Source organism: Muscardinus avellanarius (genome assembly GCF_963383645.1).
Source record: "Muscardinus avellanarius genome assembly, chromosome: 3".
NCBI classification, from domain to species: domain Eukaryota; kingdom Metazoa; phylum Chordata; class Mammalia; order Rodentia; family Gliridae; genus Muscardinus; species Muscardinus avellanarius.
The window spans coordinates 145398224-145417951 of record NC_137788.1 but is presented as its reverse complement, the minus strand read 5'-3'; the positions used below and the strand labels follow the sequence as shown (position 1 = coordinate 145417951).

The window sequence follows — 19728 nt, the reverse complement described above, 5'->3', positions numbered from 1 at the left end:
TCATACTGTATCTGCTCTGCTCAATGTTCTGGTTCTAAGTTTCATGTCTCCTGACACGTGAAGCTTAATTCATTAATCTTCCTTGCTCTGTTAGATTCTCACACAGTGTATTGATCCGTGATCCCACTGGTGGTTTATTTTTGTACAGCGTTACATTTTATTTATTTTATTTAGGAACTTTGTATTCATTTAAGGGGAGACCAATATGTGATTTTCCTTCTTGTGTTATTCTTGTCTGGTTTTGTTTCCAAGATTATAATAACCTCGCAAAAGGAATCGTTGGGTGTGCCTTTCTTCTTACTGTTTTCCAAAAAATATTTTAAAGGTTGGAATTTTAAATTTTTTGAATGTTTTGTAAAGCTCACCTCTAAAACCTTGTGGTTTTGTTGTTTTCTTCGTGGGAAGAATGTAAAATATTGATTCCATTTTGTTCATGGTTAACAGCCATCAGGATCTCTTTCTCTCCATTCCTCCTTCCCTCCTCCCTCCTTCCTTTCTTCCTTTTTTCAAGACAGTTTTTTCTTTTTGGTGGTACCGGGGTTCGTGGAAACCCTTCTACCTCTGGGCTACACTCCCAGACCTATTTTATATTTTTTATTTATTTGGAAACAGGGTCTCTTAAGCCAGTGAGGCTGGCTTCGAACCTGCGCGATCCCCCTGTCTCCACCTCCCTAGCGCAGGGATTACAAGCGTGCGCCACCACGCCCGGCTTCAAGGCAGTTTTGATGGTATTTTTTCCCCTAAAACTTTATCATTCATTTCAATATTTCAAGTAGATTGGGAGAATTTTCATAACTGGAGTCTCGAGGTGTTACTTTTGGTTCGTTTCCATCTCTCCACCCACATTTCCTCCACTTTCTCTCCTAGAATGTTACAGGAGCCTAACTTCTGTGTCACTCACCTGTCTGCTCTCTCTAATAATGATCTTATCTCTCCTTCGTTTCCTCAATGCTTCGGAGGGATGAAGGTGCACTTCGCCATCTGCCTTCCAGCCTGGTTCAGGAGCAGCTGAGTCTGCCTCTCCAACCTCCAGCCCTCCCGCTCTGTGCTCTCTGCTCTGTGCTGGGCTCCATGGAGTGGTGATTGCTCACCTACCTGCCCTGTTCTCTCCAGGCTCCTTTGCCCATGTTATTCAAGGAGCCTCTGTTCCTGCATCCTGCTCTGTGTTTTCCTGGCTAGTTCCCACATTCTCCCATCTCTGGCAGGTGGTCCGGCCTCTGTGGCAGTTCCCCCCACCCGCCCGCTCCGGTAGCACCTGGGTTCCCTCTCTGGATAGCACATACCACATGGCTCTGTCACTGCCTGGTTGCTTCTCTCGGTCCACACCCAAATCCAGATGGTGAGCAGTAGCACGGTATCTGCATGTGAAATGTACTCAGCACACACTTGCGGTAATGCAGAAATTAAAAACTCGTTCTTGGAACGTTGTGAGTACTGTATTCTTAGTATTATATATTATTGTGCTTTCATATGGCTCAAAAAACACTATAGTGTGCCTTGTTTTATTAAACAGCTGGGGCAGTTCTGCGAAGGACGGCAGTTTTAAGCTTCACTTATCAATGAGTAACTTGAGGTTCTGTGAGCGCAAATGAGGCCTGTCACAGTCCACAGGCTGCCTCCTCCCCTGGCCACTCTCCCCACCCTGGGCACGCAGCAGCCCAGCATTACTTCATTATCTTGAAGTTGTTCTAGGCTCTTCTATCTCTGAGTTAAGGCAGATGTCTCAGGGCCCTGTGAGCCAGTGAAAGGGTCTCCAGGCTGTGCTTCTGACCTGGATCTGATTTTGCCTAAACAAAAGGTAGTGACTCCCAGAACTCTTGACCATGGGGTATTTTTCTGCTCAGGGGATTTTTTTTGTTATCTAAATTTATCCCAAAAGTATTGTGTTGGTAATTAAATATATAAAATACATATTTATACATATAAATTTTATATATATACATATATTAGAGAAACAGAATGTCGGCCTGGTCCGCTTCTGCCTGGCTCTCCTGCCTGGGAGCTGTGGCGCTTACTCGGTGTGCTTGTCTGGTTTAGCACTCACCTGGACGGGGCCATCCTTGCTTAGGACACCGGGAATGAGACCTGGGACAGTGAAGGTTGTGCGGAGAGCCACACAGCTGCTCACTCGCTCTCTCAGCCCCGGGCTCTCGGCTGCAAACCAGCCCTCTTTCCAATTGAGCAGTCGTTACCAGTTCTGACAGGTGTCTGGTGTCACCAAGTGCATCTGGTTTATGAACACGATCTTCCGTGTATCTGGTACCATTCACACGGTGAATCTGATGTTTATGCAGGACTTAAAACCAGGTGACACTTTTATGTCAAACAAAAAGGGAATTTATTATAACTCCATATGTAATTAAAATTTTAAATTATTCTTCAAACATATATAACTTAAATTCATAAACCGGTATCATGTCCAGCACACTGGATCACAAAATGATACTTTGCGTTTTTCTGTTTTCTTTTGAGCAAAGAAGAATATGTTAAGTTTCTTCTGCTGGTTTATGACTCCTTTATGGGTTTGTTACCATGACACTCCAGAGCATGATGCTTGTATCTTAATTTTATAAAAGCATCACCTTTTGTTTTTAAGAAGTCCTTTATATTTTATGCCAAACCTCAAGGTCTTTCTGTCGTTTATGAAAATTAGGATGATACGATTTTATGCACATTAAAAATAAAGATTCCCTGGGTCTAAATCGTGGTCTTCCTCTCTCCTCTTGTCTTGCTTAAGAATTCTGAATGGCATGAGCATCTCAGCAGTGAATCTCGCAGTTCCTGTGACATGTTCACACTGAGCACTTCCTGCCCTGCATGCCTTAGAAAAACAAACCAGCTGACAACGAATAGAAATGTTTTTCGGAGTATGTGCAAACAGCACATTTCTGTCTCTTTCTTCTTTTGGAAGTTTGCATTTTTAAAGCCTGCATGATTTCAGCCACACAGATGAGCTGTTTCCTGAAAGGAATAAAGCTGTAGGGGTGAGAAAGACCTTGAATAAACATGAGTATATCCGGATGTGCTTCTGGACTTTGTCAGGTTGGGTGGTGTCTCACTGCCGAATGGGGAAGAGTCGCTAACGCTTCTTCTTTTCTCTACCGAATCGTTGCAGATTTATGCATGAGAGTATCATGCACAGGTTTGTATGATACTTGGGAATGGTCACCCAGTTTGGCAACAAAGAATACAAAGCCCACATACGGAATGCGGTGTCAGGAAGGGGTGTTCTCTTCATGCTCACTTTGCACCTGTTAGAAGGACCTAATAGGACCAGATGCAAGCATCTTTCCCTAAGAACACTGACCTCGGTGGCTCACCTCAACCACTCAGTCTAAAACTACAGTTATACCCCTAACCCACGCCTCCATGTTTACACCGTGCTTTCAGACTCCTTTCTATCCAGCCCAGTGTACAATTTGTTTCTCTCTTAAGTTCATTTTTTGCTTTCCCTAGTTAGGATCTTAGCTTCTGGGGAAAAGTGACTCTTGTCTGTACTGATAAAGGCTAAAGTCTCAGGGTCTGAAACGCTGCTGGGTACACAGTAGGTGCTTAGTAAATGTATGTTGACTGACCCCAAGGATTACTTGGGCACTCCATGCTCTTGGGATTCTCCACCCCTATCCCTTTCGTATCTTATCTGACTTGCAGGTAAGTATTTTATTTTACAGAAAAATAACTAAAAATAATTTAGATAAAAGTAATAATTTTATTTCAAATTAAAAGATGCCTTTTCTCTGCCAGAGAGCCAGTGGTGAGTACTGGTGGTGAAGAGGCCATGGGAAATGCATGTTTCATGTTAGTATCATGGCTCGCCTGGACCCAGCGAGCCCCTCAGCGCAGGATTCCTGGCAGGGAGGTCAGGGTTCTTGGGGAGAAGGACCAGTAGCCACCAGGGTTGCACCACATCTGCTGGTGCCTGCTGCATAGTCCCCCATACTACCCTTCCATGCTGTGGTCACTCTGTCCCTCTCCCCCAGAAATCCTCTGTCCTTTCTGGCAGCTTGAGCCAGACAGCATGGCCCCCGCCCAGGTGGCTGGTGCAGAAGGGGAAGGAGGGAGTTTGCAGTTTATCAAGATCAGAGATGAGCACCTGGCTTTCTCTCCAGCAGTAGGACACTGTCTGTGGAATGAGATGTCCAGTTTTCTCCCAGGGTGTTTTAAGGCTGATGTATTTCCATGTGACATTTTGCAAATTGAGGCTGTTTCCAGTGGCTCATCTTACTTACAGGTCTTGAAAAATACACTCGTAAATGTGGTTTTGTTTTTGAAGGGGAGAAGGCCCCAGCAAAAGAGGGTCTGTGCTGTGTACATTGGCAAGGGAAGGCTCTCTTTCCACTCCCTACTCAGAGTAACAGCCATATTGTAACATCATCCCTGTGAGATGCCAGCAAGCTGTTCAGGAGAGCCACGAGGGAGGGGAGGTGTAGACATGGGGCAGCAGGGCGCTGGGTGGGGCAGTGGGCTTCCAGCAAGGAGCTCAATTACTGCAGGTCTTCCAGAGATGAGCCAGCACTGAGCGCTGCAGGAGGGTCGAGAGGAGGAAGAGTGGGTGGCTTCATGTTCAGTATTCCTCTTTTCAGGGGATTGATGGTGAAATCTTCTGTTCTTGGGAGATATTTTCACTTGATTATGTCAGTCCTGCCTGCTGTCAGGGCTGAGAGAGCGAGTGAGAGAGAGGGAGGGAGGGAGGGAGAGAGGGAAGGAGAGAGAGAGAGAGCGAGAGAGAGAGAGCGAGCGAGCGAGAGAGAGAGAGAGAGAGAGAGAGAGAGAGAGAGAGAGAGAGAGAGAGAGATGGGTGCTGGGGATCAGATAATAGTTCCCAAGAGCATATTTCCCTCCAACCAGCTTCCATCTCCTGCAGTTTCCACCATCTTCCAATAGTCCATTCAACTATGAATCCCTCAATGTTTTAACCCATTGATGACATCAGAGCCCTCATCATCCAATCACTTTCTCAAATTCCTACCTCTGAACATTGCTGTACTGGGGACTGAGCCTTCAACACAGGATCCTCTGTGGGACGCTCCAGATCCAAAATTAATAGGCCTTAAAAGGTTTGAACTGTAAAGATACACATGCCATCCTGACCAGGAGGAATGGCTGCCCGTGGCTCCACAGAGATGTCTTCCTTGTAGACAGTTTGCTGGCTCTGAGCCTGGGCTCCTGCCTGCTCTCCCTGGGAGGCACCAGCTAGACTCACGAAGTGCTTTCTCTTAAAGAGACCACCCATCCTTATGCCGAACTGTCCCCTACAGATCTTGGTTTCCGTGACTAGAGATCAACCTACCTGTGAGTCGCTGTTCCTGGCAGAGACCTGAAAAGGCCTTTGCTGACCGCTGGTGTCAAGGGAAGAGTTCAGTAATAGCATCTCAGGGTTTTATCTTTTAGGTGTTTAGCTTTTGCCTAATTTGTTCAGATCTGTTGGGACCACATTGTGTTTAACTGGGATTTCTTGACTTTTGAGGTACATAGGTCCCATTACCCATTATAGAAATACCTACCTCTCTTCTGCTTCCCTCTCCCCCCATCCCATCATTCTAAGAGGCAGGAAAAACAAACAAACAAACAAACAAACACCCAAAGTGCTTTTTCCTCCTCTGCACTCGCTTTTCCACATGGCACTCTGACATCAAATTTATGGAGGAGTGCCCCATACACTGACCACTTTTCCAGTGGACAACAGTAGGCATCCTCTCCTCTATTCTATACTGTCTGCTCGGACCCCACAGGATAAGGACTCAGGCCCACAGGGCTTCCTTCCACTTCAGATGCCAGTCACAAGTCACGGTTGTCACCAGTGCTACTGACTCACCGTCTGTCACTCCAAGCTCCCACCATCCCTCCTTGGGTTCAGTTAACTTGCTGGAATAACTTTACAAGTAAGAAAAACACTTATGTTTATCAGTTTATTCATAAATAGTACAACAAAGGCTGAAGATGAACAATCAGATGGAGGAAAACATAGAGTGAAGTCTGAAAGGGTCCTACGTTAGGGAATCAGAGGCATACCTAATAGCAACCAAGGATTTCACTAACCAGGAAGCTCCTAAACTCAAGTCTTTTAGATTCTTATGAGGCCTCATTACTCAGGTACAGTAGATGACCCTTTGCTCATTGGTATCTTCAACTGTTGTCCCTTCCTGGAGGTTGGGATGATACTGAAAGTGTCAACTATCTAATTGCGTGGTTAGTCCCAACCATCTCTATCCTGTAGCAATCCCGGGGCCCCCATAAGGCACCATCTTAGAATGAAAGATGCGTCTGCCAGTCACACAAAGGTGTCATGAGCTCTGTGTCAGGAGCCAGGAACAGAGACTAAATATTAGGATGAAAGTTCCACAAATATCCTCATCTATAAGAGATTTTTCTCCCACAGTATTGAAGATTGAATCCAGGGCCTCAACACATGCTAGGCAAATGCTTTGCCACTGAGCTATATCTTTAGCCTCCTAGAAAGGGCTTAGCAGCTGTTATAGAATGTTCCCTCAAAGAGCTCATGTATTTATGTTCAGAGTTGATGTCATGAATCAGTGAATATATAATTGTGGGAATAATGAAATGGATTTATTAGGTTGTAACTTAGACAGATGGGGTGTGCCTGGAGGAGATACATCTATGGAGGTGTGGCATGGAGGACTGTGGTTTTGTCTTTGCCTTGCTTGCTCTCTCTTCTTCTGGCCTCCATGATGTGAGAGCAGCCTTGCTTTATCTCTCTCTCTCTCTTATTCCTGCCATCATAACCCTGAGCTCTGTAGTCTCAGCCTGACATGGTCCGAAGCCTGAAATCTCCAAAACTGTGAGCCAATAAATCTTGCTTGCTCTCAGTTGTTTGGTCAGTTGTTTGGATTACAGTAGTGAGAATGTTGACTGAGACAGCAGTTCTATGTCAGAACTGTCAGAGACCAAATACATACTTATTATGTCACAATTTTATAATCAATCAAAACCGGTCCTGGTGGTTATTCTTGATCCTTTGCAGGGTATGGACTGAGGCTTAGAACACTGAAATACTATTCTTGAAGAGCTAGCCCATATTTACTTACTCCTGCCAAAGACTAAGCCTTCAGCTGGGGTGGTGGTGGGAGACACAGCTGTATCCCCATGTCTTGGATTTGGAGCCCCAGAGGTGCCGTCTGGATTCCTCTGCCCCGCCCTGGGGCTCAGCAGCTGTGGATGGTGGCTGGTGGAGCAGATGCATCTTGGCAGCTCCTCTCCAGGCCCTGGCTCTGAGCCCTGGGAAGATCTTGTACTTCCTAGCTGGCCTCTCGCCCCCATCTTCCCTCTCACTCTTGCTACTTAAGGGTCTGACCTCTGTGGTCATCCCATCCTGTAAAGGAGCCACATGCCGCTGAGTCTGTCTGACCATTGGGAGGTTCCCTCCCATCTGGGTGGAAATGTCACATGTGTATTTCTTCCAGTGGTTGCTTTCTGGAAGCAAGAGTGGACTCTGCTATTTCTCCTGAAAGATCTTCTAGTTTTTCTAAGACTCTTAAAGAGGGAAAGTGGAATGGGAATGAAGTTTTTCTGAGCAGCTGGGAGTTTATGTAACCCCAGTCAAATGACCCAACCCCTTGTGTGCACTGAGGCCATCACACCCTTCCTCAGCAATTCTACCAGATGCCCTACAGCCTCTACTTGACCTTTAGTGATGGGCGCTCGCTGTCTCCCAAGGCAGCGGGGGTCTGCTGAGATCTGGTGTATATGGACACTAAATGAGTCTGAAGAGGCCCATTGCTCTTGGGCAGAGATGTCTTGACCATCAGCACCTTCCTTTTTTAGCCCAGGGACTAGCCCTTGTACTCTCGCAGGGTAGCAGGGATGGTGTGGAGGGCAGGACCTTCACGTATGGCTCAGGTGGTGCTGCTCAGTTTTCCATTTCTCAGTCCCATGCACCAGGACCTGCAATTGGCACTTATTGTGAGAGATGTAGAGCCAGGGGATGCCATCCTCAGACCTAAGGGAGCTCTAGAACGCAGTGCTAAAATGGGCCTTGGAAGAGACAGAAACCTGGGATAGGCCAGCATATCATTTTACCAGTCTGAACTGAAGCAGAAGGGAAAAGAAGCTAATTGGAGCTTAAGAAAGATTTGTTATTTTTTTTTAATACTGTAGAAACATTGGCAAACAAATACTCCAGTAACAGGGTATTGTATTTTTACAAAAAGACACTCCAAAAGGTTTTCTCTATATCAGGCCAAGGACAGCCCACCTTGCCCAAAGTTTTGGAGAAAAGGTGGACAGCACTCTTCCAGCACAAAGCAGCTGTGGAGTGGGAAGGAGAGAGATGGCTCCCTGGTAAGAAGGCCAGAAGGAGTGAGGGTGTGATAGGGACAGATGCAAGCAGAGACCAGGCATCCCTGGGCCCCAGTGGCAGGATGTCTGAGGAGTAAACACAGGGGAGGTGGAGGCTCAAAGGCAGGAGTCAGCAAAAACTCATGGACAGATGTGGACTCCATGGACCAAGGGCCACCATCCTTACAAAAGCCAAACCCCCAGTGCAGTCTGGGTCCCATTCCTCTTCCACTAAAGGGCTCTACTCCCATGGTCGTCTTTTCTGCCTCCTCCACTGTCCTTGTCTTACGGGTTGCCCAGTAATAGACATACTTCAGCATCTCCTATCTTCAAAAATTCCACCTGCGGTTCCATGCTTCTCTTACTACTACCCTGCTTTGAGTCTCCTTTTGTGGTCTCTGGGGGAAAGGGGGTCCCTCCTGGAGCCTTGTTTGTGACCAGGTGACTTTGCCTTTCAGACCACAGCGGAGAAGTCTCCTGGTGCCTACTTTCTTCCCGAGTTTGCACTGTCTCCTCAAGGAAGTTTCCTTGAAGATACAACGGGTGAGCAGTTCCTCACCTATCGCTATGACGACCAGGTAAGAACACTGTAAAAGAACCAACCTTTGGCTTTGCCATTTGGCCTGGACAGGACACCGTGTCTCAAAAACACCTGCAAAATGATTATATCTTCCTCTGGGCAGTACTAGTACAATAGACCCAGGACACTTCTGGAAGATCCCATGATCCATATTGGTATGACCCACGTTGGCATGTAATTCCCTACATCGTGTGCAGTTCTGGCTTCCGTAGGGCATTTGCATGAGAATCACTTTTTCTTACTTCTACCAGAAAGAAGACCCATTGACTCATTCTTTTAATTGTCATCAAATTTACTGTTCCGTGCTGAAATGACCCCCAATTTCCATTTTCTAATTAAGCGGTGTTTCCTTGTCCTCTTACTTCATTTCTTTCGTCAGCACCAACATTTTATTCCAAGCTTGCTTCCCAGAAAGAAACATCCCTGTGGGCATGCGTGCTCCCGTGTGTTCCTGTGTGTGTACATGTGTGTTTAAATCTCTTCATGGAGGCTATCCAGAGAACTCCATGCTTGATGAAATGCAGACGTGCCCAGCTTGTCATCGCTATTGCCTTCTTTTCTGAACCCAAACTGACACCTGAACAGCATTTTTTGATGCTGCATGTCTTTGAGATTTCTCACAACTCATTGAAACAGAGAATGTCAGTTTTGCCAGGTGCAAAAGTTTCTAGCCAACAGTCTGAACTTACAGGGCAGTGGAGAAAACCGGCGTAGGATTTGAGTCACATGGGACGTTAGTGATCTTGTCACCTGTGGGCCCAAGTGGAGGCAAGGAATTAGGCGTGGTTACCTTGTTGTGGCACAGGTGGCTTGAGAGGTTGGTGACTGAACCAGCCATGTTGTCTTCTGCTGTGCAGTCAAAGGCCAGCATGATCTGGTTTGATTTAGGCAAGACCTAGTTGGGGGGGGGTAAATGATATTACTCAAAAGGGGCAGCTCTGAGGATTTCAGTCTGCCAACATGGGGATGTAAGATGTGACAACAGGGCAGGGACCCAGCTCAGTGCCTGGCAGGGTAGAGACTGAAGTCATGCACAGCAGGCTGCTGAAGGCTGGACACTGGAACACAGAGAGCACCGAGAAGCCTGCTACCCAAGATGGCATCCCAGTTCAGAGGGAGGCTCGACTTCATCTTGATTCTGAAGGCTGCTGCCCACTGGCCTGCTTTGGTAGGTTTTGCTCTGCATGGGGGTTGGGGTGCTGAGCAAGCAGTTGTGCAAAAGGTCTCCTGTGGGCAAGGAGCAACACAGGTCATTGGGGAGAGGAGACCAATTTTCCTTAATTCAGAATCTTGGTGTTCGATCATGTTTCCAAGTTACCTGACAAATGGGAGCATAAGTAATTATCAGAGGAACTGGGATGAAGGTTACTCTGTATTCACATCATGGAGCATTTGGGTCTGGTTACTAACAAGGCCTAAAATGTCACTAAGTCACTTTGTACCTTTCTTGCCAATAGGTTTTTGGAGGGTCTTTAATTTATGGCTTCTTTTAATCCAGAAATCAATGTGAGACAACAGGTTTTCATAGGAGCACTTAACAGAACCTAATTGAGAAGGCAGTAAAGTAGAAAAGAGGGTGTCTGGAAAATAACAGGCTCTGTATTTTATAATTAAAGAGTGGTTGATGCTTTCTCCAGGCCCCATAGATATGGTATGTTTAATATAATAACAATATAAACGCTAGAAAAAGAGGAAACAAGCCCCTTTCGTCTTTTCAAAAGGTCTAAAGCAGATCTTACTGTGGAAATTCCATCCTAGGATATGTTGCTCCAGAAAAAAAAAAAAAATGAGTACTGTGTAAAAACGCTCTGGGCTGCCCCATGGTGTGACACTTTTAAGGGAAAGGAATAAGGTTGAAGAAAACAAGACAGTAACAGCACCCACCTCCTGCCCTGCTGATTTGCAGGGTAAGCCCCAGACAACATGAACCCTCAGCCCAGCTCTGGTCCTTCCTCTTCCTCATGTGGAGCTCACAGATGCCCTCTGTCAGAAGCTTCCAGGCACTGGGGAAAGGGCAGAACCAATCTAGTGTTATCACAGTTCAAAAAGACCCTTATCCTGTATGTACATGGCAAAACATTAAAATCAGTTAAAAGCAAAAGCTCTGGAGTCAGACAGCTTTGGGTTCAAATCCTAGTTCTGCCATTTTATTGGCTGCGTGACTTTGGACAAGTTACTTTTTGGCACCTCAGTTTTCTTGTCTGGTGTGGATATCTGCATGGTGTTTACCTTAGGGAGGTGTTTTCATATAAGTTTCCTTGCACAGCATAAACATTCAATTTAGCTATTATTATAGTAATCATGTCATTTGCAAACACTCAATTCAGAGAATCTTTGATATGTTTATGCTAAAGGAAAAAACTGTATTTTTAATTTTTTTCAGGGGACCCCACACAACATCTTAAATAGTTTGATTTTTCAGTGTTGGAGAGGCAATCCAGAGTCCCATGTGTGCTAGGCAAGGACTCAGCCACTGATTTACATTCAGTCCTTTAAGTTAGTTTTTATTGAGGTATAACACACATACAATAAAATCCATACATATTTAAAGCACAGAACTTGATGACTTGATGAACTTTTTTTTTTTTTTGGTGGTACTGGGGTTCCTGGAAGCCCTTGTACCTCCGGGCTACACTCCCAGACCTATTTTTACATTTTTTTATTTGGAAACAGGGTCTCCTAAGCCAGCGCGCGGGGCTGGCTTCGAACCTGCGCGATCCTCCTGTTTCTGCCTCCCAAGCGCGGGGATTACAAGCGTGCGCCACCACGCCCGGCCTTGATGAACTTTTAAATATGCTTATGCCTATGTAACCACTACACAAATCAAGAACTTGAACACTTCCATTAACCTAGACGGCTCATGCGCCCTTCCAATCAGCAAGCCTCACATCTGTCAGAAGGAGCCTCCATTCCGATTTCTGTCACTGCTATAGATTCGTTTTGGCTGCCTTTTATTTTTAATTTTATAGAAATGGAATCACACCCCACATACTCATTTGTGTCTGGCTCTTTTCACACATCATTATGTCTGAGAGATTCAACCAAGTCATTGGATCCAACATAATATAGGGTCTAATGTCTAGCAGTCGGTTGTACTCTTTGGAACAAATTGTCTCACGTTGGAACACACCACAGTATGCTGGGTGGCATACCACATTGCTCCTGTGCAGAAATTCCCAGATTGTCCCTAAATCATTTGCAGGGAAGACCTTCCGAAGATTCTATCTCTGTGGCACAGTTTTCCAGCGTAGCCCGCATTCCCGCCACAAGTCAGTGCAGGGTCCATGTGAGTGGCACTGGGGCAGGACCTGTGCTGTCAGATGGCGCGCACATATGCAGAGAAGCTGTCTGCTGTCACAGTGGCCTGAAGCCAGGGCGACAATTGCTTATGCAATTGAGGCGGCAATCTGGCTTCTAAAATTGTTGGGGCAGATGTGGGTTCACGAGGTGTTTCTTCCTATAAAATACTCATTTGAGTGAGACCCTGTTTCAAAACAAAAAAAAATTAAAATAAAATCAGGCTTGGGGTGTAGCTTGGAGGTGGAATGCTCCTCTCTCTCTCTCTCTCTCTCTCTCTCTCTCTCTCTCTCTCTACACACACACACACACACACACACACACACACACACACACACACAATGGGAAGCAGGTGGAAAGTGTGCGGGCACTGGCTTTCTTAGACAGCCCTGGTGGGACTTTTGAAAAAACTTTATCCTGGGCACATTTTTCACAAGGACCTTCAGGTCAGTCTTCAAATGTCTCCTGGATTAGGTGCCTGGAAAACTAATAACCCTGTGGCCACTAAAGCACAGCTGTGATGTAGGCTGCATTTAATGAGACGCGTAAAAGCCACGCTGTGGATTCTCCTGAGAGCCGAAGCCGCGTCTAGTGGAGAGACCAGCCGGTGGCCAGCTGGGGAGCAGCGCCATCGATTGCACACAGGGATACCGGCAGCCTTGGTCTCACTTCTACGCTAACTAGCCTGTAATTTAACAACACTGTCTGGCATCTTTGGACATCAGATTCTGTAGCTGTTCTAAAACACAAAGCAACTTGGATTTCATGATCTGCACTGTCTGCTGAAACCACAGGTAGAGGATCCCACATTGTAGAGTTAATTGATCATTCTGATCATCGAGGCTGTCTTGCCAGCCACACAGTAAACTGTTCTTAGATTGCTGTAGAGTTTTACAGCTGGTGGGGACTTTGGCTCCAGCACCTCATTTTACAAGTCAAAAAGATAGTAGTTCTTGATGTGCAAATGACTTACCCAAGGACCTGTAGGTGGTCCTTTGAAAAACCAAGACCACTGCTTTTCAAATCCCAGGTTCCTCCACTCTAGCATATATTCAACTGCTTTTCAGAAACACTATCTAGAAAATGATATTCTTTCCTGAAAATCTTCATTCTACACCGAGGGTCAGTGGAGCTTTGGAGACATTAGTAAACCACAAAGAATGATTTAATATTCATGGATTGCTTTACCCGCTCTCTCTCAGCTCCTTCAGGACTTTGGAATTAGCTATGCTCATAGCGTCTTCAAAGCATATCATTCCTCCCTCGTTGGGAGCAGGAATCACCTTTTTTTTTTCTTCTCTAGATGAGGCATGTTGGAGTTAAAATGGCAGCTGTGCCTTAGAGCAGGCATCTCAGCACTGGCTGTATTGGGAAGACACTATAAAAAGTCCTGGTTTGGCTGGGTGTGGTGGCACATGCCTATAATCCCAGGACTTGGGAGGCTGAGATCAGAGGATTGCAGGTTTGAAGATAGCCTTAGCAACCTAATGAGACTTTCAGCAACCTAGCAAGACCCTGTTTGAAGAAAAAGAAAAGACTAGTGTTGTAGCTCAGAGGTAGAATAACCCTGCATTTAACCCCCAGTATAAATAATTAAATACATACATATTCCACAACTGGCTAAGCAGGTTATGGTCGGAAGAGATATTGTCACCAGATCCAGAGTAGATCCTCTGTCATCCCCCCTAGAAGTCTAGGAGTTTTATCCCACTAAAGAAATGTTCACAGGCACACAGCTGAAAGCAGGTTGGTTCGAGGAATCAGAATCTCAGTTTTGCACTTTGTTCTCTTTCTCTGCCCTGACAAAGGCAGTATTTGAGAGGGGCCCGTCACTCCCTGCCTAGGTCTCTTTCTGGGAAGGAGACCAATGAGGTCTTTTTCCATCCTTATCTTCTTCACTCCCTTGAAGGGTAAAGAGTGTCTCTTCACAGAAGACCCTAAAGTACAAGCCTCACAGGCAAAGTGTTACTCAATGAAAGTCATTTGCTTTCTAAAAGGTGTTAGGAAGCTGGGCGTGGTGGCGCACATTAGTAATCTCAGTACTTGGGGTGCTGAGACAGAAGAATCATGTGTTTGCGGCCAGCCTCAACAATGTGTGAGGCCCTCTGCAACTTAGACCCTGTTTCAAAGTAAAGAATAAAAAATAGGGCTGGAGATATAGCTCAGAGATAGAATGCCCCTGGGTTCAATCTCTACTACCACAAAAAGAAAAAAGAAAAAGGTTAGGAAACTTTGTGCACAGATTTTTAAAGCATCTTTTGGGTCTAGGGAATTGTGGGTTTGCTGGAAGAGGCATCCTTCTCGTAGCCAGCTGCTGAGAGATGCAGGAGGTGAATCACACAGTAGGTAACTTAGAAGCTAGCACTTCATGTGCTTATTATAAAAATCATCTACATATTGTCTTTATGTGCACATATGTTAGTGTAATGCCAGCTTTGCCACTTCCACATGGCACCAAGTGGTAGGGAAAAAGGCCAACAGACCGAGTTCCAAGCATGCAGGACAGAGCTATGTTCAGTAACTGACAGGTTTGGTTTTCCTAAAATTCACCCATGATCAACCCCAGTGAAGTAAGTGTGGGGCTGTTCATAAAAAGAACCACTTTGATTTCAGGCCAGAAAGGTTCTTTTCTAGATCTATACCCCATCTTTTTTTTTCACCTGTAAACGTTTCTCCAACTCAGCATCTCTTTTGTCTTTTCTTGACCATGTTTGATATATTCAAGATTTCTTCTAGTGTTCAGGTGTGTTAGCCCAGCATGGTGATGCATGCCTATAACCCCAGTCCTTGTGAGGCTGAGACAGGAGGATCACAGGTTTGAGATCAGTCTCAGCACCTTAGTGAGACCCTGACGCAAAATAAAAAATAAAATTGGTGGTCTGGAGGTGTAGCTCAGAGTTAGAATGCCCCTGAATTCAGTCCCCAGTGTCTGTCTGTCTGTCTGTCTGTCTGTCTGTCTGTCTGTCTGTCTCTCTCTCTCTCTCACACACACACACACACACACACACACACACACACACACACACACAGTGGTGATTTGCCCTTACTTCCAGTGTACACTTGATTTCCAGATTCTCGTTGTTCATTTCTATGTTCTCCTGCTAATATTTTAACCTTTAAACCCAGCTTCCAATACATCCTCCGCCTTCACTCTCCTGCCTCAAACAGACATCTTAAGTTTTAAGAATCTTAGTAGCTTTTCCTGTAGTCATACCCAGATTTGGATGTACACAGTTCTTTATTCATTAAAGTCTGTGTAAAATCCGTGGTGTGGTGTCAACGTAGATGGAGTCCTAATTGAGTCCTCTCCGTTCTTGAATATGTCACTGACTATTGAGTGATGTCTCGTCTAAAAACACCTCGCTGATTTGTGTTTTCTTGTATTTCCACTGCCAGGCAGGCAGAGGACTGGATGCGTGGCCCCAAGAGGTATCTGGAATTGTAGCTTCTCAGAGCTGAAGCAAACTGTAGGGATGCTGGGTTTTCAGGTGAGGTCTGTGAGCCCCAGAGGGAAATAGCATCTTGTCCAAGATCACACAGCCAGGCAGTAGCAAAGCCAAGTGTCTGTTCTTTGCCCTTAAGCTCATTTAAGGCATTTTTACATCTAATCTGTGGGCAGGAAAAGTATGAGAGAAATGTTTGAATGAATTTTTAAAACTAGTACTAACAATAATCCATTAGTAATGAAGTCTTTGTATAGTCTTATGCGGAAACTTCTTTCAAGTGTCTTTTTTTCTTATGCTACTATGCCAGACCTAATTTTCCTTTCCCTTATTTAACTATTGATTTATGCATTCTTTCTACAGAGAAGAAATCTGTTTGCTGGGAGTACATCTTTCTCAAAGTAACTTCTTCCGAACTTTTCATGAATATCTTGGCCTGGATCTTCCTTGTGGTTAAGCTGTTGGCAGGCCTCAGAAATATCACTTGAGCTTTCCAAGTTATTTATGTAATAGTTTTTAGCTTGGAAAGCATATACCAACTTCTGAAATTTCTGGTAAAGGAGGATGGACATAGTCCTTGGGCTTGTGGGGTTTTGTTGTCTTCTTCGCTGATCAAAATGAGCCACTTGCATATTCTCCACCTAGGAGAGGTTCTGTGTTGATTCTGGCCTGTGTGCATCATGTTTTTAAGCAGCAAGCCACTTGAGTTTGAATAGTTCATTCCTTTGTTAGTGAGTAATCTCCGTCAAATGTAGTTATGTTCCTTAAATATTCCAAAGATTTAGCGATCTAACGAGAACACAAGCTTGCATTCTGTTAGGAGGGAGAGCGCCTAACTGGGATAATGTGTGCTCTGTGCCTTGCTCAGGCACAGAGTGAGTACATGGCCCTGCATACAGCTGTCAGGCTGTTCTGCTCAACTTTGGCACCCACGAGTCGAGTCTTGCTGTCATTGAGCTTTGCACAAATCAGTTATTTCACAAGAATTTAAAAATGTATTCTTTTAGTAGAGATCTGATATCCAAGCTCTTTTTTTAGCCCCCCCCCCTTTTAGGTCCTGGGGATTGAACCCAAAGGTATTCTCTCTCTGAGCTAGCTACACCTCAGCCCTTTTGTTATTTTTTGTTTTGAAATAGGATCTCATTAAGTTTCTGAGAGCCTTGCTAAGTTGTTGAGGCTGGTCTTGAAGATGCAATCATCCCATCTCAGCCTCCCAAGTATTGAGATTACAGCCATGTGCCACCATGCTTGGCATATCCATGCTCTTGAACTACGTGAACATTGTCCTCTTTTAGTACTGTCTCCTTACACTCATTTTTGGGATGCTGTGTGATTTCTTTTTGGTGATCACTTCTGGGTTAAATGGTGGATATAAGGTGGTGACTTCCAATAATCTCACACGCAACTTCCCCTTCAGTCAAGAATGCTACGAAAGAGTCTTCTATCTCCCCTCCTGTTTCAGGCCAAGCTGATCCCTGCTTAGAAATTTTCAAATCTGATAACACTTTGGCCGGGCGTGGTGGTGCTTGGGAGGTGGAGACAGGAGGATTGCGCTGGTTTGGGGCCAGCCTCACTGGCTTAAGAGACCCTGTTTCCAAATAAACAAAATATAAAATAGGTCTGGGAGTGTAGCCCAGAGGTAGAAGGGCTTCCAGGAACCCCAATACCACCACCAGAAAAAAAAATCTGATAACACCTTGAAAGGAGATAATTTTTGATGCTGAATCTCTGCCATCCACACTCCTGAGAAAAAGGAAGGCCCACCCCTCAGACTTCACTCTTCCTCTGTCCTCATCTTTTGACATTGACCCCCTTCCCATACTCTCCCTTTCCTTCTCATGGTCAACAGAACCCCAGTTCACCCCTTGCCACTTCAGGCACTCACAGTGAGTACAACCTGTGTCTTATTGTTTTTCAAACTCCTCTTTTTGAGGAATATTAACTTCCTGCAGCCTCTCTAAAACTTTGGTTCCTTCTCTGCCCCACTCCCCTAAGCTCACTCCCACTTCATGGTGACTGCTTGACCTCAGAGGGATGTCAGTCCTCTTATCCCAGTTCCTCCCAGGTGACCAGTTACCTTTCAGCATCTCCAGTCCCCTGCCATGTGAATATTCATACTCATGTTATCCCTCTCCTTATATGCACACCACGGTGCCAGCCCAGTGGAGCCCTTTGATTGCCTTTCCCATACAGTGTGGCCTCACATGTCAGGTGAACCTTCAATTTCACCTTCGATTATCTCCAGTTCTGGATTTGACTACTCTTATCACTCCTCGTATTAAATAACTTTTTTGCTACTCAAAGCCTGGGCCCCTTGGAGGAATGCAGGTTTCTATTTTGTCCTGATCTTTCTTCCTCAGGCATACCAAAGAGAGTGGGTTTCATTAGTATCTGCCAGCTTGAAACAGTGCAGGATTATAGATGGGAGCCTGGGCTCCTGATAGGGATGGGGAGTAGAGGCAGATTGAGGAGAGGACGGAAGCATCTCTGTTTTTCCCTCACCAGGGCACAAGCAGAGATCAAGAGAGTTGCAAAACAAAGGTGAATTGATTTGCTGGCCAGTCAGGAGAGAGCCATGGTAGGCAAAAAGGACGTCCCAATCCTCTCCAAGCTGAACTTGGAAGGGCTGGATGTAGAAGCAATAATGGAACTTATTCCCTGCCACAAGGGATTTGAGGCTTTATGTTTTGATTGGCTCTTTTGGAATTTGGAAATGTTTCCTGTTTGGCCGATTCTGGCCCACATCACAAAAGCACAGGCTTGGTTTGCAAAGAGGTTCCTAGCCAGCCAGAGCTCCGTGGGTCCAGGTCGCTGGTGGATGCTTTTGTCTGCTGCTGGTGGGGGCTCAGCACTGTGGGTGAGGTGTTCTTGGATCTGCACTTAGGGGAGCTGGGCGGCCTCTTGAGGGTTCTTCTTGATGGTGGGGAAGTGGCTCCGCATGCAGATGCCTGTGGTTAGGGAGAGAAACATCTCCAAAGTGCCTTTTGTGATCTCTCCATATTTAATTGCCTTTGCAACACTCTTAATCTGTGTCTTACGTAAACTGCTGGAGAGTGGCCAATCTTTCTGATTTCCTTGGGATAGAGACAGTCCCAGTTTTCTACCCTGTCTTGTAGCCTGGGCTTCTCTGTGCACTTGTGGGCTGGGCTTCTCCACAGGATCAGTAGCCCTGCAGTCTGAGTGCAGCTGGGCACAGTCTTGTACCTGCCAAGGATGCCCCACTGGTACGCTTTGTCAGCACTGCCATCCAGGAAGATCCAGGACAGGTGTCCGTAGAGAATCCCTCATGTTTCCTGGCCCTTCGCGGGGCTCTTCCTCAACTGTAGGCTTTGTACCAAGGGCTGGGAATGCCCGCTCTGCCTTTTATACCCAGTTCCTTTCCTCCAGATTACTGTTCAGTGCTTATTCGCCCTTCAGCTTCATTGTTACTTCTTTAGGGTCACCTTCCCCTATACCAACTTGCTTTTGCTTTCTACCCCTTTCTTCTCCTTTCTTTCCTTCCTTTCTTCCACCCTTCCATCCTTCCTCATCCTAGGACTTTACTTCCTAGGGCACTTCCTCCCGCCTGGCCTGAGCAGCCTCCTTGGGTGGCGGGTGGAGGCCTGAGCAGAGAGGAGGTGAGTGTGGGGCACGCAGCACCCAGGTCCATTTGCATTCTTACTTGGACGACTTCTTTACCCCAACAGCAAACTCCGCGCAGATGCTGCATCGTAAGTGGTTTCAGGAAAGTACAGGATTTGAGGGTCAGATCACGTCCCACTGGGGCTCTTGTCTCCAGGGTCCACAGGGACAGCCCAGGATGGTGATGGGTGGCCCTTAGTGGTGGCTCTTCCCAGAACCAGTTTCAGTTACGCCCATTGTCCTGCGCGTGCCCACATGCACGATTGTCCTGGACAAGTTTTCATTTCTAAAAGTCGGTATGTATGGTAGCTCACATGCATGCATTTGAGTTATGTGGAAATTAATGTACATAGCACATGTCTCCCTTCCTAGAGCTGGGTTTGAACTAATTGAGTATTTTCCATCGAGTCTGCCATTATACACTCTGCTGTTCCCACGTGAATTCCCTCCTCTGCTCCCAGCACAGGGGTCATTTCTTCCTTTGTTTTTCAC

At 45.8% G+C, this 19728-nt stretch overlaps 1 protein-coding gene across 1 annotated transcript in view; it reads left to right on the top strand.

Moving 5' to 3' along the window:
• The window catches only part of LOC308260840 (endophilin-A3), a gene marked incomplete at both ends in the record, with an annotated part of 376419 nt that overhangs the window by 156065 nt on the left and 200626 nt on the right, over positions 1-19728 (top strand). The window contains one exon of the mRNA XM_080692395.1: positions 8754-8873. Coding sequence (XP_080548521.1) covers positions 8754-8873 — 120 coding nt within the window. The remainder of the gene's footprint in view (positions 1-8753; positions 8874-19728) is intronic.